Source organism: Pantherophis guttatus, chromosome 17 (assembly GCF_059756535.1).
Source record: "Pantherophis guttatus breed Tessera chromosome 17, ASM5975653v1, whole genome shotgun sequence".
Taxonomy (NCBI): Eukaryota; Metazoa; Chordata; class Lepidosauria; order Squamata; family Colubridae; genus Pantherophis; species Pantherophis guttatus.
Window position 1 is genome coordinate 11,106,998 of NC_142079.1, and position 27,897 is coordinate 11,134,894.

Here is a 27,897-nt window from a genome sequence, read left to right on the forward strand (position 1 = left end):
TTTAAGACTTGTGGACTTCAACTCCCAGAATTCTGGCTAGAGAATTCTGGGAATTATTTATTGATTGATTGATTGATTGATTGTTTCGATTTATATGCCGCCCTTCTCCGGAGACTCAGGGTGGCTTACAATGCGTTAAGCAATAGCCTTCATACTTTTGTATATACCTGCTTAGTAGGGCTTTCGCCCCCCCCCCCCAAAGCGGTGTTCTATTTATACAAAGTCAGCTTATTGCCCCCACAATCCGGGTCCTCATTTTACCTACCTCGGAAGGACGGAAGGCTGAGTCAACCTTGAGCCTGGTGAGATTTGAACTCGCAGTAATTGCAGGCAGCTGGCAGCTAAGTGCTACTTAAGAGCACTTTAGTCCGCTGCGCCACCAAGGCTCTTGAATTGAAGTCCACAAGTCTTAAAGCTTCCAAGTTTGAAGACCTCTCGTCTAGGTTGATATTGATATTTCCTTGATAGGGTTGTTGTTTACAGCTTGATTGTTGGTAAACAACAGCCTAATCAAGGAGCCGCCAAGGACATTCCCAGCACTCACAGCGCAAGCCACTAGTATATAAAAAGAGAACGAACGCCTCTCCCTTCTCGCCCTGATGATGTTCCCTAGCTGGGTAATGAAACGTCTGCAAGAAAACAACCGAGCTCAGAGAGCACCAAGGACCTCACAGTTCAACCCTGAGCAGCAAATATTCTCTTCTATCTTTCCTAAATCCGTTTAGACCATTTTTGACTCCCCCTTACTGACACTACAATCAGATTTTCCAAAATGACCATGAACCTGTAAAAAACATTCAGCTGGATAGCTCAGCGAGGAGCCTAGAGACCAAAACCATTTGCCCAGTCCGATTAAGTAACAACTACATCAAATAAAGATTACTGGCGGATTAAAAATGGGAAGCAAACGCCTATGTGTGTCATAAAAATCCAACAATTGTATAAATTTAATGGCCCATGACTTGGAGGAGAGAGACAGTCAAAAGCTCACCTTTTAAATTCTCACAATGAACAGAAAACAGCCTCATTAATTTTGTCCAGAAAAGCTATGAGATTTTTTTTTTTTTTTTGCTGCACCTCATCTTTCTCAGGTGAACAGATTTTAACAGGACTTTCTCAATAATACCTGCTTTTAAAACATGGAGCCTTTGCCTAAATATTAAAAGTTTAAAAATCAAACAAAGGCGCATTACATTGATGTGATAACTTCTCCTGGCTTTTTGAGGATTAATTTAGCAGTACAAAATAATTAATTTCCTGTGTGATGGAGGCGCAGCATTTATTACCTTCTGAATATTTATTAGGTGTAATGAACAATCCATCTAATTCAAAAGCCTGCTCTCCATTCAATATCCCTAGTTTTTTAGGAACACATCAATCGCTGTGATGAAGGCAAACATTCTATTAATTTACTAACGCTACTATTATACTCGCTACTTTTTATTAAAACCAAATCGGCCATAATTTAAACCTCTCTGAGGAAATGGTACCTGCAAGTCCAAACCCATATATTCTATATTTTTAATAAAGTTAAACAGCAATTGAGCCAATTTACGAAGCTCAAAAAAAAAAATAATAACCAGAAAACAACTTTCTATTAAACGGATGACAATCCAAACTGGAATTGTAGAACATCAACTATTAGTAAAATTCAAATCAAAGATTTTCTTTTCTTTTCTCTCTCAATAAAGCTGTGGAATTGTATAAAGAGTACTCAGAGTTCAGAATAAAAGATTGGCAAAGTTTATGCAGTTTTACAAATAAATAAGAGTAGATAAACAAACACCCGTTTATAAAATGTTGACAACATGTTTTAACTTGTTGCAATTCTCAATTGTAACTACTTTTGATTGCAATTCTGTATACAATTACCTACAACAAATCTCACTAAATTCAATAAGGGTATGGAAAGAATTAAATTAGAACTTGTTTTATTTTCAGGAAAAAAAAAAAGCTGGAGATAATGGACATTTTCAGTAAGATGATCGAAGAAAATACCGGATTGGGGGAAACCAATTTGCAACTTTTAAAACAATATAATAAAGGGACATGAATCAGGATCCAAAAATTACATCTAGGTTCTGTCAGTGATATTTAATATATATATATTTTTGGTCAGCAAAAGTGTAAAAAAAAAAAAAAGCCACAGAACTGGACAAAATTCCTGCACCTTTTTCTCTATACTTGAGAATATAAGTATAAATAAACAGCCCACAACTGTAAGGTAAAAGTAAAGGTTCCCTTCGCACATATGTGCTAGTCGTTCCCGACTCTAGGGGGCGGCGCTCATCTCCGTTTCAAAGCCAAAGAGCCAGCGCTGTCCGAAGACGTCTCCGTGGTCGTGTGGCCGGCACGACTCAACGCCAAAGGCGCACAGAACGCTGTTCCCTTCCCACCAAAGGTGGTCCCTATTTTTCTACTTGCATTTTTTAGGTGCTTTTGAACTGCTAGGTTGGCGGAAGCTGGGACAAGTCACGGGAGCTCACCCCGTTACGCGGCACTAGGGATTCGAACCGCTGAACTGCCGACCTTTCGATCGGCAAGCTCAGCGTCTTAAGCTACTGAGCCACCGCGTCCCTTAAACAACTGATCCCTTATTAAAAAACAGTCTTTTCCGATAATACTTGTTGAGGGACAGCTAGAAGGAAATTCCCAGATCGCAAAGCGAGGTGACGAAGTGAAGCAGGAACCCAAGACTTAAAACGATTTCAAGCTCAATTCTAAACTCCTGCAAAGGACGATTTCGTCAATCTCGTTTGCGGTCTGCGATTTATTTGATTTATATGAAGAAAGGAGCGCCACTCATACACAGAAGCTTTTCCCATCTCCTTGGAGCTTCCTCTTCCCCATTTTAACAATGACCCTTCAAAGATGAACGGAAAGACGCTTCTGCGCATTTACCCCAATCCAAAACGAACACCTTGCGTCCCTCATTTGTGTCAACACGAGCGCTTAACGCAGCATGTTGCAGACTTGATGCATTCACTGCTGGGACCAGCCGCACAATCTAGTCCTCCTAAAATGTTTGTCCCTGACAAAATCCCAATTCAACCTCGGTTAGGCAGGCAGCGCCGCCGCCTTTGAAACACGAACGGTTTTTAATCAAGGCGGAAAAAGAGAGCTCCTACCTCATCGTTGATAACCTCGGATTGCTCTTCCTCCTCCTCTTCCTCCAGATCCAAGTCGTTCTGCCGGAGGTAGGCCTGCAACGGCAGGCAATGCTTCTTCTTAAAGGCCAAGAAGTCCATCATGTTCCCTTGCAGGTGTTGCAAGAAAAACAGCTCGACCAAGTACTCTTTGAAAGCATCCTTCAGGGTCTCCATCTGCTTGAAGTGATGCTCCAGGCACTGCTTCCTCATCTGAGCCGCTTCTGGAGTGGCCGGGGGGATTTCCTCCACTTTTTTGGCTTTTTTCACCACCGCACAGAGCGAGGGGGCCAGCGGGTGGCCCGTTAGTCCTTGAGGGATGCTGGCCCGGGAAGGGCTGGTGGGAGGCGGTGGGGACGTGATGCCGAAAGTGGGGCCTCCGACCCCGGCAATTAATCCAGCGGAAGTCCTGTCGAAGCCCAAAGGTCTGTTCGAGGCCTGTCCTTGCTGTTGTTGCTGCTGCTGCTGCTGCATCCCTTGGATAATGTTGCTGATCTGTGGCGGCAGGTTGCTGGTGGTAATGTGACCAGGGTTAGGTAAACCTTGGATATTTCCTCCGCTCGCCACGGGGCTCTGAGGTCCGAGATGGTGGATGGTCCCTCCGGTTTGAGAATGGGGCTGGGACAGCCTGCGTTCCCGGACGGTCGACGAGGCGCCGGAGGACGAAAGCTGAACCTGAGCCGTGGCACTTTGAGCGATCTGGGTGAGGCCGGATCCTTCCTGGTACACGAAGTGTCCGCCGTTCGAAGGGCTCAAGCTGATCTGCCTCACCAACACGCTGGCGTCCACGAAGCCACGCGTCGGGCTCTGGCTGCACATGCCCAAGCCGGGGCCCGGGGTACCCGCTCGGACACTTGAAATGGTCTGAACGGACACCGGGCTGGGCTGGGTGGGGCTCTGCGACTGAACCTGAGGGGGCAATGGAGAAGTGACCTGGATGTAGGAGGGCGAGCCATGCTCGAACCGTCTTTGTTGAGGGCTGAACTGAAAACTGGGGGAAGTGGGGCTGGGGATCGGCAACGGGGTCAGGGTGATCTGCTGGTTGGTGCTAGAAACGGGTCCCACATTCTGCAAAGTGATATTGACGTTCTGTCCCGCTACTGGGCTTCGGCTCATGATAAACTGCTGGATTTGGTAGCTGGGAGACTGAGGGGCAGAAGGGCTGGCCGAAGGAGCGAAGGAAGGAGCCGGGGACTGTGGCAAGTTGGCCTGCTGATCTTCGCTCTCGCTGCCGGTGAAGGATCGAGACCTCTGGAGCTGGCGCTGTGCATTCTGTGAACCGGTCCCATGGTGCATTATCGCGCCAACAGCGGCCTCGGATTCTAAAAGAAGATGGGGAGACAAAAGTTCCATTAGGGGAAACATAAACCAAATTCCTTGTTAGGGCAATTGACTATCGCTTTCTACAATTGCACATGGAAGTTTATAATCTCGGTTCCCGTTATTCAGGATACTGTTTATATGTGCTCAGAGCTCGAAGCATTGTTAGAGACCCCACACACTGACTTTAAGGTCAGTTTCTGTTGCTCCCCTCTGGGGGGAGATTTCAAAGTATTTCTAGCAGGACTTCCAGATTCTGGAACCGCTTTGTTCTCGCAAGATTCTTTTTTTTTCCATCATGTATATGTATACATTCGAACTGGACAGTGATGTTTCTCTGTATCGTGTGTGTGTGTGTGTGTGTGTGTATGCATAATGGTTATCCTTTGAGAGCTGAACACAATGAAATTTTATTTTAATGTACGCTGATTAGAATAGAATGGAATAGAACAGAACAGAACAGAACAGAACAGAACAGAACAGAATGAGCAAAGTAGACTGGAATGGAATGGAATAGAACTTTATTGTCACTTTAAATGTACACTAATCAGCATACTACTTCTTGTACCATATCCGTCATCGGACGTTGGCGATCATGTTGGAGATCCTATTTTTATCAACAGCCCCACAAAAAAAGTGCTGCTGAGTTTTGTCCAAACTGGTCCCTTAGATTTTGAAGCCATGATGTTCTTCTTTTGCCTGGACCTCGTTTGCCATCAATCTTTCCTTGGAGGATTAAGTGAAGGATGCCGTATTTTTCTAGGTGTAACATCACATGTCCAAAATATTCTATTCTATTCTATTCTATTCTATTCTATTCTATTCTATTCTATTCTATTCTATTCTATTCTATTCTATTCTATTCTATTCTATTCTATTCTATTCTATTCTATTCTATTCTATTCCGAATTCTATTCTATTCACAAACAGAGATTAAGAGAGGAAAAGAAAGGGAACTGCCTTCATGAATAGCTTTTGGATTTTAAGAATATTTGACAGGTATAATCATTGAGAAAACAATTGAGGCAGATAACAAAAAGTATAGACAAAATCTTGGAAGAACTATGGACTGATGAGCATTTGTCCAAGAAATTAAACCTAATTCGGTAGCACCCATCTTCCTAACTGAAAACCTTTCTTCCCAATCAAATAAATAGAAATATTTTATTAAAACAACCTTCCAGAGTGGTTGTTTTCAATCTTTTTACCTATTTGCACTTTTCTATTAGTTGGATACAGTCTATGGTCCACTGACTTAATAAAGTCTTCTTCTCCCCCTTCCATCCTTCTCTTTCCATCCCTCCTCCTTCACTTTACACTATTTGATCTTACCTTCACTTTATCTTTACCTACTACATTTTATCCTATTTTATCTCACTGTAGGCTGTTTTATCTTCCTTCACGGAGTCCAGTGGTGAAATCCAAAATTTTTTACTACCAGTTCTGTGGGTGTGGCTTGGTGGGCGTGGCAGGGGAAGGATATTGCAAAATCTCCATTCCCTCCCCACTCCAGGGGAAGGATACTGCAAAATCCCCATTCCCACCCACTCTGGGCCCAGCCAGAGGTGGTATTTGCCGGTTCTCCGAACTACTCAAAATTTCCGCTACCGGTTCTTCAGAACCTGACGGAGTCCTATTCTACTCTATTTTCCTGTGGCTGATGCTCTTCTTTGATATGGTCCATCAACTTAAAATAAAGTTCTTCCTTTTAATACTATTTGAGCTCACTTTTTTTAAACCTTCCCTGCTACCTTTTATCCTATTTTATCTCACCTCGGCTGTCTCATCTCCTTCACTCTACTTTATCTCATTTTAATTCTATTTCACTGCGGCTGATGCTCATCTTTGATATGGTCCATTGACTTAATGAAGTCTTCTTCTCCTCTTTTCCATCCTTCCCTTTTCTCCTCCTTCCCTTTATACTATTTAATCTCACTTTTTTTTTACCTCCCCTTTATCTTACCTGCTACCTTTTATATCCTATTTTATCTCACTGTAAGGCTGTTTCATCTCCTCCTTCACTCTACCTTATCTCATTTTAATTCTATTTCACTGTGCCTGATCTCATCTTTGATACGGTCCATTGACTTAATGAAGTCTTCTTCTCCTCTTTCCATCCCTTCTCATTCCATCCCTTCCCTTTATACTATTTGATCTCACTTTTTTTTAACCTCCCCTTTATTTTACCTGCTACCTTTTATATCCTATTTTATCTTCACTGCTTCATCTCCTTCCCCCACCTCCCACCCACTTCACTGTATCTTATTTCATTTTAATTCTATTTCCTTGCATCTGAATGCTCAGCTTTGATACCGTCCCATTGACTGATCCAATTATCCAGGGCATCGTATCTATATCCTTTTTAAGGGACCTCAAGCAGCCTGTTGGGACCAGAGGGGACCGTTAATCGTGGCCATTCACCCTCACTTAAAAGAGAGGATTTAAATTGTTTCTACTAAATATTTGTAATAATTGTTTCTGGAGCTCTGCACTTTGATATGCCCTAAGGGATAATCAATAAATAAAGAATAGAATAGAGGATGCAGAGGGAGAGCAAACAACCCAGGAAGGCAGCAGGTAACAGAGTATAAACAGAGTTGGGAAGGGATCTTGGAGGTCATCTAGTCCAACCCCCTGCTCACGCAGGAGACCTAATACTAGGGACTCGAACCGCCGAACTGCCGACCTTTCCGATCGACAAGCTCAGCGCCTTAGCCAATGAGCCACCTAGCCGAGTCTAGCAAACGTTCCATAGCCAGAAAGAAAAGAAGAAGAAAAAAACCGCGTTCGCCTTTCCCGCAACGTCACCTTTATGGCCTTTGCCGCTTCCCGTTATTTCTCCCTCAGCAGGCGCGCGCGCGACGCCTGGGATGGATGCGGGGAAGGGGAGGGGGGGTTAAAAGAGCGGGGACCGTAACGTTCCTTTTCGTGCGGCCTAAAGCCGCCTTGCCCTCCCAACCGCGGCGTCGCGGCCCGGCTGGTTACCTTTTTTTTTTGTTTTTACGCCTCCCGCGTCGGCTCTCAGGAAGCCGGAGCGCGCGAGAGAAGCGTCCGCCGATGCTCAGCGAAGACGGCCCGCTCCGAGCCGGGGCCCAGCCTCGGCCATCCGCTCCTGACAGGAAACGGATTGGAGGCGTGGGGAGGAGCCTGAGGAAGGGGAGGAGCCTGAGGAAGAAAACAAAAAAGGGCGCATGCGCCGGCGGACCAGCGCCGGCAAGGGACAAAAAAACCAAAAAAAAAAAAAGCCTTAGGAAAACGACGTGTTTTTTTTTTTCCTTCCTTGCAATCTGGGAAGAAATTAGTGCGCATGCGGGAGGAGACCCCGCCTGGTTTAAGAGACGAAACGGGAAGGAAGCAGGGCAAAGAAGTCCGTTCTCCGCATGCGCAATAGACAAGCATTGCTTAATTAAAAGCAATTAAGTCCTGTATTTTTTTGAGTTGGCTTTTCTAAAACAAATTGAGTTTTAGTATTCTCATAAGGAGATATGCATTCTATTGATGCTCCTATTCCTGCATTCTTTTATGCATTCAGTAAGGTTCCACTTGCAAAAGCATGCAATAGAAAAAAAATGAACATTTTTCTAATTCCACCTGGAAAGCTGCCTGCCCTGACTATAATGGACAATATTAAGACTAAATTTAATATTTAGGAAGACTAAATCTCTGGTTTTGGGGGGGATTGACCCAGATTGGATTTTGCAATATTTGTTAAGTTTTTATGCTGCCCATCCCACTTTGCAAAGTGGGATATTCTTTATTATTTGCAGAAATTGGGACTCAAACCAGGAAAAACCAAATCTGAAAAACAGATGAATGTACACTGCAACTCTGGACTTGGATTTATTGTGTGCCATCAATTCCTATTTTCATTTCCTAGTGACCACATAAGATTTTCCATAGAGAGTAGTAAGGATAGCCAAGATTACAGGAAGCTCGCTTCCCGTTATTCAGGATACTGCTTATAAGCGCTATGACTTTAGAGCTCAAAGCATTGTTAAGAGACCCCACACACCCACTTTATGGTCTGTTTCTGTTGCTCCCTTCTGGGAGGAGATTTCAAAGTATCTCTAGCAGGACTACCAGATTCTGTAACGGCTTTGTTACCTAAGCCATCCGTCTGGTAAACTCGCAAGATTCGTTTTTCTTTCCATATACATGTATACATCCGAAATAGACGATGTTGTTCCTGTGTCATATATATATGTGTATGTGGATATATGCATAATGGTTACCTTGTGAGAGTTGAATGCAATGAAATTTCATTTTAATGTATGCCGATTAGTGTACATTTAAAGTGACAAAGTTATAAAATCTATCTTCTATCCATCCATTTTTCCCTTTTCCTCTATCATTCTATCACTCTAGCTATATCTATCTATCCATATCTATCATCTATCCACCCTCCATCCATCCATTCCCTTTCCCTCTATCATTCTATCACTCTAGCTATATCTATCCATATCTATCATCTATGCTGATTAGTGTACATTTAAAGTGAATTATTCAAAATCTATCTTCTATCCATCCTCCATCTTTCCCTTTCCCTCTCTCTAATCTATCATTCTATCACTCTAGCTATATCTATCATCTATCTATCCACCCTCCATCCATCATTCCCTTTCCCTCTCTTAATCTATCATTTTATCATTCTATCTCTATCCATCCATCCATCCATCATCCAGCAGGACTAATAGATTCTGTAACAGCTTTGTTCCCTACGCCATCCGTCTGGTAAACTCGCAAGATTCGTTTTTCTCGCCATGTACATGCATACATCCGAATTAGACTATGTTGTTCCTCTGTGTCATATGTGTTTATGTGGATATATGCAGAATGGTTACCTTGTGAGAATTGAATGCAATGAAATTTCATTTTAATGTATGTCGATTAATGTATATTTAAAGTGACAAAGTTATTCTAAGTCTTTCTCCCAGATAATTTATCTCTGACTTGGTCCTTTAGTCCTTCCCCATCACTCCAGTAACTTAAGTCTTTCCCTCTTGCTGTGGATCATAACCTCCTTCTCTTTCCACCTTTCTTACCATTATAGACTGGAGCGTGATGGCTCGTGTGGTTAGAAGGCTGGGTTCGAAACCTGAGAGCTGCTGCGTGTCGGGGTGAGCTCCTTTCACTCCAGCTCCTTGCAGGGACATGAGCCCTCCCTCCCCTCAGGCCATCCCTGGGCAAAGGTGATGTCACCCGCTAATCCTTTCAACCCAGAGGCTCTTTAAACAATAACACCAAGACCGTTATCATTATCTCACCTGAGCCTATCGAGTATGTGCCATTGGCAACTTTTTAAAAAAGTTTCAAAGAAGTTCAAACATTATCATCCTGTTAGAATCCAGTTTATTTCATTGCAGTTACAGGTTACAGATCTGGACAGATGAGTGTTTAAATTAAAGATAAAGGGTTCCCCCGCACATATGTGCTAGTCGTTCCCGACTCTAGGGGGCAGTGCTCATCTCCGTTTCAAAGCCGAAGAGCCAGCGCTGTCTGAAGAAGTCTCCGTGGTCATGTGGCCGGCATGACTCAACGCCAAAGGCGCACGGAACGCTGTTACTTTCTCACCAAAGGTGGTCCCTATTTTTCTACTTGCATTTTTTACGTGCTTTCGAACTGCTAGGTTGGCAGAAGCTGGGACAAGTAGTGCCCATTACGCGGCACTAGGGATTTGAACTGCCAACCTTCTGATCGACAAGCTCAGCGTCTTAGCCACTGAGCCACTGCGTCCCCTATGTTTAAATTGGATATACTCTAAAGTCACTTTTCCAGTCCTCTAAAATTCTACCTTCCTCAGGACAGAATTTGCTAAAATTCTGTCCTGAGCAAGGTAGAATTTTAGCAGGGAAACCATCAGGAATCTCACGCAAGAACCAAAAGAAACTTTTAGATAGGAATAATGGAACAATTTGACCTACAAACTGATTTTACCTAACCCAGGGGTCAGCAACCTGCGGCTCTGGAGCCGCATGTGGCTCTTTTACCTCTCTGCTGCGGCTCCTTCACTCAAAATATGCGTCACAACTGCCAATGTGCGACATCTGCCGGCACACAATTTATTGAGCTTTTCAGCCCCCGGTAGGCCAACCATGGATAAATCCAAGAAAAGAAAAGTTTCAGAAGAAAACAGAATGTTTAATTCAACTGCATATGCTAGTTTTGTGGCTGCTCAAAAAATAGTCAGGCATGGGAAGGGTTTTGTGGCTCCGATATTTTCTTTTCTGTGGGAAACGGGTCCAAATGGCTCTTTTGAGTGTTTAAGGTTGCAGACCCCTGATCTAACCCTACCTCAAGAGGCTGAGATCCTATCTCATCCTAAACCACGATACAGCTTGCTTTTGGATTTTGCATGCCCCCGCCACTGTTAACTTTGTTTTAAAACACGGGACTTAGGAAAACCACATTGCTTTTTATGTGAGTCTTTCAAAACAGCTACGTTTCTTAATGGCATATTCCAACCATTCAATGCCCCTGACACAGGCCAATTCCTTCCAATGTTTAGAGAGGTTACCAGCCAGTTAATTCAAATGACTTAACTCATTCTGCCCATATTCCAAAGGAGAGAATCTTGGTATGTATCATCTTGTGAAGATCTCAAGATCAATACATTATTTATACTGCTGGGATCTGTTCTGGAGATCAATTGTACTCGTTACATAGAAGGTGTGACTGGCATTCAGACGGTGCTGTCCATCAGGAGTTAGAATCAAAGTGCCTAAAATGGAAAAAGAACCAAAACAGAAATTCCTAATTTTGCATTTAGCAAGCCCAGTATGAGACAATTTACTGCTCCGCAATCAATCAACAGGTAACAAAAGGAATGTTTGTTCCAACTGTAAGCCTCAAAGGGGACGAAGTACCCTTCTGGACATCCAGTTCAGCACATTTTCACTGTATCCTCAGGCAATGCCAAGGCACTCCATGGGTTGTGGAGCCTCTGGAGTAAGGCTGAGGAAAAGCAGGAGCTGCGATTAATATTCTGATCATTACACCATTCATAAATCTCTCTCTCAACAAATGAGCTCATGATGGAATTAAACTATCATTTATTAAATTATTCCAATTTCTCACCCTTGGATTCAAAATCAGCATAACCCAGATACCTGTGTTGAACCCAGGATGGAATTAAAATTTATTTACTTATTAATTTATATTTATATAACCGCGCCTCTCCTCCAGAGGACTCTAGGAGGCTTGCAAGCAATTAAAACGATAAAAGCAATTCCAAAGAGCCATGAAACTATTGAAAAGCAAGCAAGAAACAGTAACAAGCATGTTAAAAAAAAACCATTATAAAATACATAAAACTCACACCCTACAAACCCATTCATTAAAAACTATCAGTACGGCCATTGCACTGGCTGAAAATTTCATAGGTAGGTAGGTAGATAGATAATTCCCCACCAGCCAGGAAAATGCCCTTCCCTATTGTTTTAAAAAAGTGAATTTTATCTACTTACTAGTTATAGATAGAGAGATAGAGATATAGAGATATATCTTAACTAAAGATACCTAAACTAGGTATATTTACTAATATACCTGGAACTCGTATTTTTAGAAATAGATAGATAGATAGATAGATAGATTTCCCACCAGCCAGGAAAATTATATATATATATATTCCCACCAGCCAGGAAAATGCCCTTCCCTGTTGTTTTAAAAAAGTGAATTTTATCTACTTACTAGTTATAGATATAGAGATATAGAGATATATCTATTATTTTAAAAAAGGGAATTTTATCTACTTACTAGTTATAGATATAGAGATATAGAGATATATCTATTATTTTAAAAAAGGGAATTTTATCTACTTACTAGTTTTATCCATTTTTTTATCCCGTGCAAACCTCATTTCTCCAAGTTTGCTCAAAACTACGTTTGGTGCATTCTGCACCGGACGGCACCACTTAAGAATCCCCCTCTTCAGATCATACCATCGCGAGCTCTTCATGGGGGGGGGAGAGATTCTATTGGTCGATTCCAACGTACAGCTCCGGCAGCGCAGGCGCAGTGGATGGGGAGGTCTTCGTAAACGGAAGAGGAAAACTAGCCAAACACGATTCTCGCTACGGAAGCCAGCAAGGGACCAAATAATGTAAAGGGGGGGGAAAAAGCAAAGCCTTACACATTAGTCTCAACTCAGATTAACAGATTGGAAGGGACCTTGTAGGTCATCTAGTCCAACCCCCTACCTAAGCAGGAGACCCTACCCACACCATTTATTCATTATTGACATATATTTAAAAATAAGAGCTGCAGGAATGTGAAATTCTGATTTTTCAAGTTGGCACAGGGAGAATAACAATGAATAAAGCTTGATATACAGATCTATTTTTTTGTCTTTTAAAAAAAGGTGGATTCTTTCATGGAAATTGTAGGTTTTGCTCTGCAGATTCCATCCCCCCCCTCCCCCCAGAGATAAAAGTATTTTTCTAAACCGGATCATTATTATAAAGAATTTTCCAGCAGTTTTCCAACAATCTGGCTCTCCACCATCATGCATTTTGCTCATAAAAATGTATTGACATAATAATTGGATTCAAACCCCAATTCACCAAATAAATGATAATAAATAGCCATTTATTTGCAGCTAAGCTGTTCCTTTTATTCTGTTTTTTTAATTAGGGAATTCATAATCATCCATATACTCGTCCTTGACTTGCAAATATTCAGTCGCTTTTTCAGTGTCGTTGTAACTTCAAACGGTCACTAAATGAATGGTTAAATCGACGACTACCTGTACTGATAGTCACCTAGTAAGCAAAACAACTACATTCTGATTTCTTTTTCTTGATGGCTTCCAACGCTGGGAATATTCTCCGACCTTCCCCCAGATCAACAAAGTTATGGCAGCATTACATGCAGCCTGGATTGGAAATCATTTTTAAAAAACCTTTGTACCTTGTGTCATAAGAAGCCTTTATTGTTATTATTATTATTTCAAAAGGAGCATTAAAAAAAAAACCTTGAAATAGACAGTTTTCTAAAAAAAAAATGGAGATGAAACTCAAGATGTTCCAACCCAGAGTTTGTTTCAACCACCACATTATTTGGTCTATGAGAAAGTGAAAATAAAATAAAAATTAAAAATATATTGTTTTTACAAAAGGAAGAAACAAGTTTCCAAAAACCTTATTACTTGGCTGAGCCGATAATCAGAAGAAAGCTTTCCGAAAGAACAATTAATTTTGGCTGTTTGGAAAAACCAGAAAGGAACAGCATTCTTAACGGCTTGCACTTATCTATCAGAGTCCGATAATTATTTTCCTCCGACACATTTTTAAAAAATCATTTTTTTTATCGAGCATAATTGAAGCAGTGTTTGTTCATCATGTCTCCTTTTCCATTGCTGCAGAGAAGGGGGGAAAACATCATTTCTGCCCTTCTTCGTCTCTGTTCAAGACTAAGGAATATCCATCATTGAGAAAAGCTTGATTTTCTGGCCAAAGGGACTTGAATCCAGGGTATCAAAGTGTGCCTGAAATCCTCAATCAGAATTGTCTTCACATCCATCGCTGCCTTCAGGATCAGACTGAAAGAAGCAAAACATTTTAATTCTTCAGTGGAGATTGTCCATCATCCAGGATTCATCATCCATTCAAGGACCACCATGGAATCTCCATCAGCATCTCCCATCATGTTATGACCCACAATGATAAATCTGTGGGCTGAGAAAGACCCAAAATTACCCCGGTAACTTAAGTCGAGAGGGGACCTCAAGATGAGTCTCACCACTTCTAATCCAGCCTCATCACCACTGAATCCCCCCTGGTTCTTGGGAGGCCGAGAAGGTGGGATCATTTCAAAATGGTTTCCCCTTACCTTGGCATCTCTGGGATCTTCCTGCAACCTTAAGATGGTGGAATCAAACTGATGGTTGAAGAGGGTCTCCAGCCAGTTCATCATGGACCTTTCTTCCTTCTCCGTATTGATAATGGTGGGATAGATGTGCTGCTCTTTGAAAGCCATGATCTTCTCCTCTTCTTCTGCCCATTCCAGGGCTTCGTGGAGACCATCGTCCCCAAACCGCTGATTGTAGCTCTCAAAGTGAACCCGTTCCAAAATCAAACCCAGCCCTGGAGCTTTGGGAATGTCTACCTTCTCCTCTCCCCAACTCTGTTCCATGATGGATTTGGCGGCGTGGCCCTTGACGATGGCGATCACCAAGCCGATCATTTTCCGGATCTGGTGCATCATGAAACTCTGTCCTTTCACCTTGACCACCGCAAACTCCAAGCCGTCCCTCACGAAGGGCTCTTCGCAAAACATCTCCATGATGTAACGTTTGGCGCTGGGATCCTTGGGGCCCTTCTGGGAGGTGAAGTTATGGAAGTTGTGGGTGCCCTTGTAGCAAGCCAGGAGGTCGTTGACGGCCTCCAAAGTCTCGGCACTCAAGCGGTAGGTTTCATCCTGAGGTGTGTCATCCTTGTGGGCAAAGGAGAACGTCGGCAGCATGTAGGAATAGGTCCGGGCATCACATCTGTTCTTGGAATTGAATTTCCCGGTCACTCTTTTCAGCCCTATTTTTTTTAAAACAGAGAAAACTTTAGGACAATATCCTATAAATTTGGGTCAATCTATAATTTTTTCACAGCTGGGCAGGATCCCGAAAACAAGAATTTATTTTACACACCCCAGTATGGGCCCTTTAAAAATGGATTAAGTGCTAAATCAAGAGGAATTTCCAAACCCGATTAAATGTGGTTTTCTTAAAAAAGAATCTTTTGGGTGTCAGCTTTGGAAGCCATTTTAGGCTGGAAGCTTCCATGCTGCCACCTTCTCATGTGTGGGAAAGTAGGAGGGGAGATTTAGTAGAGGGGTTGTCTGTAGACATAGCAGCATTCTTCCTGTCGGTCAAAGTCAGGGCGATCCTGCATCTGGAGGAGGAGTGGTTGGAGTGATGTCTCGAGATGGGACGGAGGGTGATTGGAGCATGTGATCGACGGAGGAGTAAGGAGATGGTTTTGGGGATTTTGATTTACTGAGGGAAAACCCGGACCTCTCAGATTCAGGTTTTCCCAGAGGTGCCAGTTTACCTATTATAGTAAATAGAACTTTGAAAAAATGCTTGCTTCAGAGTCTTTACTTGGAGTTGGGTTTTTTTCTGGAACGCTGACATTGGGATGATCTGAATCTGATCCGATCCCAATTTTATCTGAAATGCTATAGGGTTTCCAGCCTGAGTAGGGGGTTGGACTAGAAGACCTCTAAGGGACCTTCCAAATCTGTTATTCTAAAAGTGTTATTCTAAAATTTTGGGTATCTTGGGAAGCAGCGTGTATTTACCACAGATGCAGTGTCCTAGGGCAGGGGTCCCCAACCTGTGGGCCATAAGGTTTTTTTTTCCCTACACCCTCTTCCCCACCCTCCCACCCCAAAAAAGAAAGCAAAGAACGAGCTGTCTGCAAGGAGTATAAATCCTTCCATTCCCCCACCATCCAGTCAGAGCTGAAGAAGCTTCTTGGATGAGAAGCGAAATGTCTTCAAAAGAAAAACCAGAAAGTCCAGTTGCCTCTTGAAAAAATAACACCTTTGGGACAACCAGGACCTGGAGGACTGGGAATCTCCATAGACACCCCAAGCTTCTTGTGTCTTATAATTCTAAAGCAGAATAGAATAGAATAGAATAGAATAGAATAGAATAGAATAGAATAGAATAGAATAGAATAGAATAGAATAGAATAGAATAGAATAGAATAGAATAGAATAGAATAGAATAGAATAGAATAGGTGGAATGGAATGGAATGGAATAGAATAGAATATATAGAGAATAGAATAGAATAGAATAGAATAGAATAGAATAGAATAGAATAGAATAGAATAGAATAGAATAGAATAGAATAGAATAGAAAATGGAATGGAATGGAATGGAATGGAATGGAATGGAATGGAATGGAATGGAATGGAAGAACAGAACAGAACAACAGAGTTGGAAGGGACCTTGGAGGTCTTCTAGTCCAACCCCCTGCTTAGGCAGGAAACCCTACACCACTTCAGACAAATGGTTGTACAACCTCTTCTTAAAAACTTCCACTGTTGAAGCATTTACAACTTCTGGAGGCAAGTTGTTCCACTGATTAATTGTTCTGTCAGGAAACTTCTCCTTAGTTTTAAGTTGCTTCTCTCCTTGGTTAGTTTCCACCCTTTGTCTCACCTAAAATTCTTAGAATAGAATTCTTTATTGGCCAAGTGTGATTGGACACACTTGTCTTTGGTGCATAAGCTCTCAGTGTACATAAAAGAAAAGATACGTTCACCAAGAATCATAAGGTACAACACTTAATGATAGTCATAGGGTACAAATCAGCAATCAGGAAACAATATCAGTATAAATTACCTAAAATTCTTATGTGAGAAGGAAGATGTTCGTTAATCTTCTGTAAAATATCTTCGATCATCCAGACCTTCAAGGAAACGATCTGTCCGGCTGCAGACACACCCTGAATTTTTTCCAAAGGAAAAAAAAAAAGAAATTAAATAAAAATGAGGAACAGTCTAAGCAGAACTGGACAGAATCGGTACAGGTTATAAAAATGCCACCGAGTCACATTTCAAAGAACGTTTGCCACTCAATTTACAATTCGCAGACTTGAAAATATTAAAATGTTAAAATTAAATCCCAGGAGGAAAAAAAGCTGTTGTTCAAAAATCACCTGTATTACCTATTGAGCACCATCTTTAATTCCACATCATTAAACTGATGGTCGTTCAGTCAAGAGCTATTATCGGTATTACCTTATCAGTCCTAGCGCATCTCTGAAACGACATTTTCTTCATGTCTTCTCCGTGGTTTTCCGGAATACATCCGGATTTTATGAGGGCTGATACTAGGTCATCCTCAATTGTCCTGTACTGGGAACTTTTCACATTGCGCTGAGAGTTGTAAAAAAAAGAGAGAGAGAGAGAGAGAAATGAATGTATTCTACCCCTCCGAGAGCAGAGAATGAATTTCTCTGCTGCTTTTAAAAGCTGAAAACTACGATCTACAATCTATGACAAGGATGGCTAACCTTTTTGCCGTCGGGTGCCAAAAGTAGGGGGAGCACAAAGTGGTCGTGCGCATGCACAGAAGCGTTTTGATGATGTCAGGGTCAGTGGGCGGAGCCTCCCGCCAGTTTTACTACCGGTTCTATAGAACCGGTGCGAACCGGGGGCAACCCACCACTGGTGAACCTGTTTGGCACTCGGGGAGTAAAAGGTTCGCCAGCACTGTTCTAAGTGTTGTGGCCTGCCAGCGGCCTGAGCGGATCGTGGCTGATCCCGACGACGAGGAGGCTGGTGTGGTATCCTGTCAGCAGCCTGTGCAGCCGGCGCTCGCGTCGGACAGCGAGGAGGCGGAAGAGGATGTGGTGCCAGAGGCAGAGACTCAGCCAGGGCCTTCAGAACCTCCAGAGGCTCCTTCAAGTGAAGAGAGTGAAGTGGAGGAGCTTCTTCTCAATGCATGAGCACGCAGGGCTGCCAAAAGGCAGGAGTGGCTACTCAGGAGGTGGTCTCCTCGAGTGTAAGGCTTGGGGCTAATTGGCCACTCCCTTAGCCTATTTAAGTTTGCACACAGCTGGCAAACATTGCAGGAAACAACACACGTTCATCCGGTGAGCATTTGAGAGTGAAGTTTCCTTGCAAACCTGGTTTCTGGGCTAATTGTCAACTCTTATAAGCCTTTATCTAATCTTTGGAATTCCTGGCAGGCTGTTAAGGACATTTTTAGTAGTAGCCTGCATTTGAAAAAAAGACTGTTTGTCTTTTGAGTTGTTCGGAGTTTTGTGTGTCCTACATTTCTTGGGTTCCATAGCTGGGGCAGAAGTCATGCCATTATCGCCAGGGACTCACCTGCATTCCATGGTAGCCTTTCCCACAATACACCAGCAACAGCACAACTTTCTTCTTGGGAAACTTCTTCGTCTCGTCCTTGACCTCTTCCTCGCCGTCCTTCAGCCTTTTGGCATCGTGTCCGTTCTCCTCCTGCTTCCCGGCCTCCTTCTCCTCCCTGCCATCCCCGTCCCTCGGCCTCTTAGCCAGGCTGTTTTCCAGACTTCCCAGGTGCTCAGCCATTGCAAGACACTGGAAGAGACCACAGCAAACACCGCAAGAATGCACAGGTTAATGCACAGGAGGACTAGTTCTGCTTCGTTGCAATCAGGGTGGATAAAAATCAATCATTTTTTTAAAAAAATCAAAAAAATCAGATTTTTTTGATTTAAATCGGATTTTTTTAATTTAAATCGGATTTTTTTGATTTAAATCGGATTTTTTTGATTTTTATCGAATTTATTTTAATAAAAAACTTTTGGGGTAAAAATCTATCGTAAGATAGTTTTCTATTTAAGATACATAAATAATTTAGTTTATTCAGCATGAAATGGAGCTTACTTATGTAGCAGGAGGCTGTATATTCTGCAACACTGGGACTATCGGTGAGTCAACAGCGGGTCAAAGGAGTAGCAGAGATGACAGTTGCTCTTTAAAAATTATGATTTAAATCGAGTTGATTTAAATCAAGCCTTTTTACTAGTGATTTAAATCATGGTTTAAATTGTGATTTAAATCAACTCGATTTAAATCAAATCCACCCTGGTTGCAATGCTAGTTAGGTATGGCAGTCAAGTACATTGCAACGCTAGTCGGTGACACTTGAAATGCTAGTTAGTTATACGTATGATGCTAGTTAGGTACAGTTGCAATACTACTCTGTTTCCCTGAAAATAAGAGCTCCCCTGATAATAAGCCCCCCCTGAAAATATTAAAACACATGCGCAGCCCAGTCCCCGCCATTTCCTCTGGTTTCCTCCACGCGCCCTAAAATAATAAGACCTCCCCGAAAATAAGGCCAAGCGCTTATTTCAGGGTTCAAAAAAATATAAGACAGGGTCTTATTTTCGGGGTAGCTAGCTACAGTTGCAGGTAGATACAGTTAGATACTGCTATAATGCTACTTAGTTATGGTAGTCAAATACAGTTGCAATGCTAGTCAGTGACAGTTGAAGTGCTAGTTAGATATACGTATAATGCTAGTTAGGTACAGTTGCAATACTAGCTAGCTACAGTTGCAGGTAGATATCGCTAGATTCAGCTGCAATGCTAGTTAGGTAGAGTAGCAATGCTAGCTAGGGACAATTGCCATGATAGTTAAGTACAGTGGCAATGCTAGTTTAGGTACATAAGGGTAGAAAGAGAGAACCCAAAGATAAGGCTGGATTTTAATCTGCTCCGCAGCCCCCTTCCCAGGGTCCCTGCACTGTTTTTATAGAACAATAAAATAATAAGGGTTGGAGGTCTTCTAGATCAACCCCCTGCTCAAACAAGAGGCCGCCGTAACATCCGGACAAATAGCTGTCCGGTATAAATAACAAAGACAAACAAAACACACGTCTCTGTTTAGAGTTGAAAAGCAGGCGGGAGTTTTGCAGGAAAGAACGGTTAAAAAGAAAGCACGCCTGGGACTCTGCATTAGGCATGGGTCTACAAATAAAAATAGAAGGGGGAAGGAGATCCTGAAAATGTTTCTGTCTAGAGACAGAAAGACTGACAGGAGGGTGGGAGGGAAGATAGGTAAGTAGAGGAAGGGAAAGAGGGAGGGAAGGAGGAGAGATGGGAGGGCTGGATGGAGACTGGAAGGAAGGGAGAGAGGGTAGGAAGAAAGTATGAGAGTGAGAGGGAAGGAAGGAAGGAAGGAAGGAAGGAAGGAAGGAAGGAAGGAAGGAAGGAAGGAAGGAAGGAAGGAAGGAAGGAAGATGGGAGGGAGGGAAGAAGAAAGTAAGAGAGTGAGAGGGTAGGAAGGTAGGTAGGTAGGTAGGTAGGTAGGTAGGTAGGTAGGAAGGAAGGAAGGAAGGAAGGAAGGAAGGAAGGAAGGAAGGAAGGAAGATGGGAGGGAGGGAAGAAGAAAGTAAGAGTGAGAAGGTAGGAAGGTAGGTAGGGGAAGGAAGAAAGGGAGGGAGGAAAGGAAAATGGGAGGGAGGGAAGGAAGGAAGAAGAAAGTAAGAGAGTGAGAGGGTAAGAAGGTAGGTAGAGGAAGGAAGGAAGAAAGAAAGGGAGGGAGGGAGGAAGGGAGGGAAGGAAGATGGGAGGGAAGAAAGAAGAAATAAGCAAGTGAGAAGGTAGGAAGGTAGGTAGAGGAAGGAAGGGATGGAGGGAGGGAGGGGAGAAGGAAGTAAGAGAGAGGGGGGTAGGAAGGGAGAGGAGGAAGAAAGGAAGAAGAAAGTAAGAGAGAGGAAAGAAGGAAGGAAGATGGGAGGAAGAAACTAAGTAAATAAGAGAGAGGGAGGGAGGGAAGAAAGAAGAAAGTAAGAGAGGAAGGAAGGAAGATGGGAGGAAGAAACTAAATAAATGAGAGGGAGGGAGGGAAGAAAGAAGAAAGTAAGAGAGAGGAAGAAAGAAAGAAAGAAGAAAGTAAGAGAGAGGAGGGAAGGCAAGGGAGGAAAGAAGGAAAGAAAGAATAAAAGAAAACCTGGAGCTGCAAAGCAGGCAGGACCTTCCGCCAAAGACTTGCTTCCAGGGGCTTTGCACCCTTCGGGAACCCTCCTCCTCCTCCTCCTCCTCCCGGGGGCACTTCTCCATTTCCCCGCCTGCCTGCCTGCCTGCCTACCTTCCACCGGGCGCTGCAGCTGCCCAGACTCGCCGCTCTCCTCCAAGCTTCGCCCGCCCACCGGCTAGACCTCCCGCAGCAGCCCAGCCAAAGTCGGCTCGCCGGTTGCCGGAGACACGAGGCAGGACCCGGGCGCCCCTTCCGCCGACCCCAGGCGCCCCTTCTCCATGCCCCAAGGGGGACCCCCCCAAAACCCCCCAAAAACCCCTTTTCCCCCCCCAGCAGCCACCTCATTCCAGCAAGCGCCGGAGAGGAGCCGGGGGCTTTTTTTTTTTTGCAAGCACTTTTTTTGCGTGCAATGCAAAGCCCGGCTTTCCCAATCCGGGACCACGTGGGAACCGGAGCAAAAAAAAGGAGGAGAGAGAGAGAAAGAAAAAAAAAAAAAGGAGGGGGAGGAGGAAAGATTATGGGATGGCGGTACGGCAGGCGGAGAGGGACCCGGTGCAAAGCGTTGCGCGTTTTGCTTTTGCAAAAAAAAAAAAAATCAATTTTTTTTTTAAAAAAAAGGCACCGGAGAGCGCTTGGTTTGCAAAAAAAAAAAACACCGTGGGAAGCATTCCTGCGCGTCGTATGCGGCACCCGTGTGGATGCGAGTTTAGACTAGAATCCTGCATCCAGTTTTGGTCCCCACACTATAAAAAGGATGTGGAGACTCTAGAAAGAGTGCAGAGAAGAGCAACCAGGATGATGAGGCTAAAACATATGAGGAACGGTTGCAGGAACTGGGCATGGCTAGTCTAGTGAAGAGAAGGACCAGGGGAGACAGGAGAGCATCTTCCAATACTTGAGGGGGGTCAAGCTATTTTCCAAAGCACCTGAAGGCCAGAGAAGGAACAATGGATGGAAACTGATCAAGGAGAGATTCAATCTGGAAATAAGGAGGAATTTTCTGACAGTGAGAACAATCAACCCATGGAGCAGAAGTTGCCTTTGGAAGTTGTGGGAGCCTCATCCCTGGAAGCTTTCAAGAAGAGACTGGGCTACTATTTGCCAGAAATGGTGGAGGGTCTGCTTGGGCAGGGGGTTGGGCTGGATGACCTACAAGGTCCCTTCCATGTCTGTTAAACTGAATCTATCTGATCAAAGGCCTGGAGGCTAAAATATACGATGAACGGTTGTAGGAACTGGGCATGGCTGGTCTCATGAAGAGAAGGACCAGGGGAGACATCAGAGCATCTTCCAATATTTGAGGGGCTGCCACAGAGAGGAGGGGGTCAAGCTATTCTCCAAGGCACCTGAAGGCCAGACAAGGAATAATGGATGGAAACTGATCAAGGGGAGATTCAACCTGGAAATGAGGAGGAATTTTCTGACAGTGAGAACAATCAACCAGTGGAACAGAAGTTGCCTTCAGAAGTTGTGGGAGCTTCATCACTGGAGGCTTTCAAGAAGAGACTGGACTGCCATTTGTCAGAAATGGTGGAGGGTCTCATGCTTGGGTGTATGGGTTGGGGGGGCTGGACTAGATGACCTACAAGGTCCCTTACAACTTTTATTATTCTGTTATTCTGATCCTGATCCGTCGTTCCGAGTTGGATTGGAGAAGAAAGCCCTTGAGAGTTGCTAACTTTGCATCTTGGTTTATTTTCTGGGGCTTGACTTTGTTGGGGGAAAACCAGGTCTTTTTTATGGTTCAGGACTTGGGGGGAAGCTAAAACATAAGAGAATCTTCAGCCAAAGTGGTTGTAAAAAAAAATGCTTGTAAAAGCCTCTGCTGATCAGGCAACTCAGAATCGCCAGAGGCTTTTAAAAGCATTTTTTCTACCTCTTCGGCCAAAGAGTTTGTAGAAAAAATGCTTTTAAAAGCCTCTGACAATCCCAGCTGAGCCATGCGATCAGAGGCTTTTTTTTTTTTACTTTTAAAAGCATTTTTTCAGCTGAAGAGGCTGTAGAAAAAATGCTTTTAAAAATAATTTTAAAAAGCCTCTGATGATTGCACGGCTCAGCTGGGCATGGGGGAGGGGGCAGGGATTTTTGCTACCGGTTCTCCGAACCAACCACCACCATCCGAACCGGGAGCATTTCACCGCTGGAGAGAAATTTATGATGATGTTATGTACTATTGTAAATTATCTTGATATAGAGTTATATTATCAATGTTATTGTAATGAATACCACAAGTATGCGAACGATGAATTTTCAAATAACTGTACCCAGTTCACACACTGTTTGATGGAGATGAAAAGTATTATAAATAAATAAAACTTTTTTAAAAAAAAAGTTAAGAGGATTGTTATAGTATTAGGTGTGGTATATATTAGTATTAGTATTAAGAAGGCTTCCGGTTTGACTTCCGTCGCCACCAGACGGTCCTTTGAGACCGCCAGCCCCGTCGCTCGTAAAGAGCCGCCTTTACATCTGAAAGGCGGCTCGAAAAACTCCATTTCCATAAGGAAATGTGAGATAGAGCAGGTGAGGGCAGGTAGAGCCCTCTGCGAAGTCCCCAGAGTTTTTCCTTTACTCTTGGGGACGAAGCAGGATGAGGCTCCCTATTTCCCTCGCCGCTGCTCCGGGCTTCGGGAGACCTCTGCTTCTTGCAGAGCCAGGTGACGAGATCAAGCCTTTCAATGAAAACAACAGATTGTTTTATAGTGGAAGGTTGCTTTGAAATGTTATATTAATATATATATATAAAAGAGAGATTTGATTTAAGAGATATATGTATGGGGGAGGAGTAAAAGAGTAGATCATGAGTAGAAATTGTTAAATTGGGGGATATAATAATATTACTATGCTAAATTAGGAGTTATTATATAATGTTATAGTAGAATGTTATTCCGAAATGTATAGTATAAGGGGGATATAATAACATTATTAGAAAGAAAGGGTCAGTATATGGGGGATGGAGCAAGGGGATGGTAAAGTATTATATAATCTGTTATGAATTTGGGTTGTACCCTGAAGAAGCCACGGGGGGAGGGGAGGGTGAGGGGGGGTTAGGGAGGAGGGGGGGAAGGGGGGGGAAATTTGTATTTGAAAAACTTTTTCAATAAAAAAAAAAGAATAGATAAAATAATAAATACAGCCATAAACCCTGCACCTTTTTGAAGAAGTCTCGGGCAGAACATCTTGGAAGCCAGTTGGCAGGGAGATCTTTCTCCCTGCTTTTAAAAGCCTCTGATGATCCCAGCTGAGCCGCGCGAACATCAGAGGCTTTTTTTTTTTACTTTTAAAAGTATTTTTTCGGCCGAAGAGGTTGTAGAAAAAATGCTTTTAAAAATAATTTTAAAAAACCTCTGATGATTGCGCGGTTCAGCTGGGCATAAGGGGGGGGAGGGATTTTTGCTACGGGTTCTCCGAACCACCGGCCGCCCTCACTACCGGATCAGGTGATCCGGTCTGAACCAGGAGCATTTCACCCCTGTGCGGCACACACCGCGTTCCAGTTGGGCACTTGGTGCCAAAAAGATTCACCATCACTGCCATAGATAATCAGCAAAATGTGGCTACTCCGCCAGCGGTCCATCCTGGAGAGAGAGGGAGGAAAGGAGGGGGAAAAAGAAAGACCAAGGCACCCCAAGAATGAAAAATCAAATTTTTATTTTTCCTGAAGTCGGCGTCATACAACGGAAAGCAAGAATACACCCACGCGAAGTCACGTAACACTTTTCCAACAAAAAATAAAATAAAATGAAAGGCCAAGTGTCAATCAAACGTACTTTCTCACGAAACATGAACGGAGTGGCGGTGAAACTGAAGGATCTAAATTCAGACGCTACGTACAAAATGCTGAAACAAGTCACAAACCCGTAGAGGGAAGGAAGCGGACGGGAGACCCATCCTCATTTTTTTTCCCCCTCTCCTCGTTTTAAACGTTCCCCAATCCCTGACGTGTACCGCTCAATAAATAACTACTTTTCTCACCAAACAAAACGAACAAAAAAAATTAATAATAATAATCAATCATGTCTCATGCTACATGCAGTTAGTTTGAAAACCTAGAAGGACAAAATAATAACAACAAAGTCACCAATATGGCGTTTTTTTTTTAAAAAAATGCCTTGTTTCTTTATTTGTGTTCTTTCATTCAAGCACAGTGGTTAAATTTCAAGTATTAAGAAAATACCGTCTGTACGTGTGAGAGAGACAAAGCTCAGTGATTCATTCATTCATTCTTTCTTTCTTTCTCTATTTTCTCTCCTGAATGACATGGACAGCTAAGATGCATTCAAGTCACTAAGGATAGCAGGAAAGTTAGCACTGAATAGACCAAGTGGTTTAGCAAAGTGGGGAGATTAAATTGGAAGTTTACAGTCTCAAGAGCAAAAACTGGCAATTTGACAGATTAACAGTAACAGAGTTGGAAGGGGCCTTGGAGGCATCTAGTCCAACCCCCTGCTCACGCAGGAGATTTATACTAGGGATTCGAACCGCCAAACTGCCAACCTTTCTGATTGACAAGCTTAGCGTCTTAGCCACTGAGCCACCTATCCAGGTTAGGTAGGAAAGACTATTTCAAACAATGTTTCTCGGGCAACAGGCATGGCATCTTTGTCCCAGAACAGCAGGAAAAGAACTTTTTAAAAGTTTAGATTATCCGATTATCCCCTTCTGTGCTTAAACAAGACGTAAAAGGAAAAAAATAGCTGAAGTAACGCAAAAATGTGACTATAATTTGATCAAGGAGAAAAACGTGACCTGCAATTTTTTAAAAGACCGGACACCTTGATTGGACTTTTGCTAAATGAAAAAAAAAAAAAAGCAACATGACGATTTATGGATTTGATGATTGAAAAAAAAATCCCATATTCAACCAAGTAGAGATGGAAGAGCCAGAAAAAACATGCCCTCAGACCAAAGGTATCGACAATGCTGGTCGCAAACAAACTTAACAACATGCACAGCCCAATGGAGCAACGCATCTTGAAAGACCTGAAACAAGATGAGGGGACTGGAGACTAAAACATACAATGAACGGTTGCAGGAACTGGGCATGGCTACTCTAGTGAAGAGAAGGACCAGGGGAGACAGGATAGCAGTCTTCCAATATTTGAGGGGCTGCCCCAGAGAGGAGGAAGGGGTCAAGCTATTTTCCAAGGCACCCGAAGGCCAGACAAGGAATAACGGATGGAAACTGATCAAGGAGAGGTTCAACCTGGAAATAAGGAGACATTTTCTGACAGTGAGAACAATCAATTGATGGAACAGAAGTTGCCTTTGGAAGTTGTGGGAGCTTCATCCCTGGAAGCTTTCAAGAAGGGATGGACTGCCATCTGTCTGAAATGGTGTAGGGTCTCCTGCTTGGGTGGAGGGTTGGACTAGATGACCTACAAGGTCCCTTCCAACACTGTTAATCTGTATCTGTAACTATGTTTGTCGTCCTCACGAGAAATGCACTGAAAGACACTCACATGCTACTGAATTCCATCTTCCCAGTTCACAAAGGAGGAAGGAACAGCTAGACACGTTGTGCAAAGCACACTTAACTGGATCACGGAAAGGACACACTTTTGGCACCTTGTGCCAAACTTAGTTGCTCGTATCAAGTTCTGCTCATTAGTGGAGTTGTGCATTTCTAGCCTTAATAGTTAGTTAGTGGCCTGGGGTGTTACATAAATGCAGAAAAAATTGATTAATACAGAGATGGATGCTTGGGAGAGAGGATGTAGCTATCTGATATTATTACACTGTGCCATAATTTATGAGAATTTTTTTTTTCCAGCAAAAGGATGTATTGTTGTTAGTACACGACACCAAGAGAAACGATCCAAACGAATGTTTCAAACCAAGGGTTAAAAATATGAAAAACATGAGATGTTTTATGACGCACGGTGGACCGGTGAGCAAGCTTCTGATACAAATTCATACAAGGATGCAAAAGATTTTGAAGATTAATGAAGAAAGCAGAAGCCTATAGAAACCAGAGTTTACCGTAAGGCCACCAACACACCACGGATCCTTAATTTCAAGAGTAACCATCCACTGTCACACAACAAAAGCTGTGTCTGAACACTTGTATGGCAGGAGGACAATCCACTGTAGTAGCCAGCAAGCTAAACAACTGCAGAGAAGATACCTATGTGAACAATTTGGGTGTAATGGATACCCACAATTAATTACAAGATGCCTGCACAGAAAGCGAAGAGAAAAGAAAAAAGAAGGTACAATAACAACAGTAGCGGAGTTGGAAAGGGTCCTTGGAGGTCATCTAGTCCAACCCCCTGCCCACTCAGGAGACCTGTACTAGGGATTCGAACCACCGAACTGCCAGCCTTTCTGATCGACAAGCTCAGCGTCTTAGCCAATGAGCCACCTAGTCAGACTGATCATAGGGCACACCCTCCCATACATCAAAAACATTTCGGAAGCAATAGAATGCAGCTTCCGAGATCTGCAATTGGGCATCACACACCGACCGGAGGCTACCGTACAAGGACAAATGAAGACACTGTAAAGATTGCTTGGAGGCGGGAGATTCTAATGTAATCTACCGGATCCCCTGCATGGATTGCCCCTATGACTATGTAGGTTTTAGACGGGGAGGAAGCTAACCACCAGATTGCAAGAACACGAGTGAGCGGTCAGACGAGGAGACCTGAACTCATTGGTAGTCTCGCATGGACATACATTCAATTTTGCAGCTACTAAGATTGTTGGCCGAGCAGGGACAAAAACAGCCAGGGAAAAGATTGAAGTCTGGGAAACGGGCTCCTTGTCAGTCAACAGGAGTGCTGATTTACCACCAGTTTATCAAATACTGAAGAGCCGAGGGATTGGCAGCAGAAGGAAACAACGACCAATTGCCAGCTGTCAACTCTAGAAAAAGTGCAGAGGAGAGCAACCAGGATGATTAGGGGACTGGCATCCTGGATGGTTTAGGGGGCTAAAACATACGAAGAACGGTT

At 43.2% G+C, this 27,897-nt stretch overlaps 2 protein-coding genes, 1 long non-coding RNA gene and 1 other non-coding gene across 30 annotated transcripts in view; all 4 read right to left on the bottom strand.

Moving 5' to 3' along the window:
• Positions 1 to 7,655, bottom strand: part of EP400 (E1A binding protein p400) — a 103,960-nt gene extending 96,305 nt beyond the window's left edge. For all 27 annotated transcript variants that reach the window (XM_087880297.1, XM_087880296.1, XM_087880291.1 and 24 more), the window contains exons 1-2: positions 7,452 to 7,655; positions 3,129 to 4,468 (exon numbers count right to left, since the gene is read on the bottom strand). In XM_087880297.1, the coding sequence (XP_087736423.1) occupies positions 3,129 to 4,442 (1,314 nt within the window). In that variant the 5' untranslated portion in view covers positions 4,443 to 4,468; positions 7,452 to 7,655. The remainder of the gene's footprint in view (positions 1 to 3,128; positions 4,469 to 7,451) is intronic.
• A 2,143-nt stretch (positions 7,656 to 9,798) lies between these two features.
• Positions 9,799 to 12,389, bottom strand: LOC132709653 (uncharacterized). The gene is made up of 2 exons (XR_009620632.2): positions 12,285 to 12,389; positions 9,799 to 11,417 (listed from the first exon to the last, which is right to left on the bottom strand). It is a non-coding gene; the product is annotated as an uncharacterized LOC132709653 (long non-coding RNA).
• LOC117676406 (small nucleolar RNA SNORA49) lies at positions 11,289 to 11,426 on the bottom strand. Its single transcript, XR_004594419.1, has one exon. It is a non-coding gene; the product is annotated as a small nucleolar RNA SNORA49 (small nucleolar RNA).
• Positions 12,390 to 13,048: 659 nt separating the features above from the next.
• PUS1 (pseudouridine synthase 1) lies at positions 13,049 to 21,480 on the bottom strand. The gene is made up of 6 exons (XM_034435836.3): positions 21,053 to 21,480; positions 18,301 to 18,531; positions 17,206 to 17,343; positions 16,808 to 16,910; positions 14,292 to 14,989; positions 13,049 to 14,001 (listed from the first exon to the last, which is right to left on the bottom strand). The coding sequence occupies exons 1-6, from the start codon at positions 21,284 to 21,286 to the stop codon at positions 13,957 to 13,959; spliced, it is 1,449 nt and encodes a 482-aa protein (XP_034291727.3). The 5' UTR covers positions 21,287 to 21,480; the 3' UTR covers positions 13,049 to 13,956.
• Positions 21,481 to 27,897: the final 6,417 nt, after the last annotated feature.

Excerpts from the sequence above, each read along its gene's own strand:
- PUS1 (XM_034435836.3), bottom strand. The coding sequence starts at position 21,286 with ATGAGGTGGCTGCTGGGGGGGGAAAAGGGGTTTTTGGGGGGTTTTGGG. Across the intron at positions 18,532-21,052 it reads GCTGCAGCGCCCGGTGGAAG|TGTCTTGCAATGGCTGAGCA; the intron begins GTAGGCAGGCAG and ends GGTCTCTTCCAG. Across the intron at positions 14,002-14,291 it reads AAGATCCCAGAGATGCCAAG|TCTGATCCTGAAGGCAGCGA; the intron begins GTAAGGGGAAAC and ends TGCTTCTTTCAG.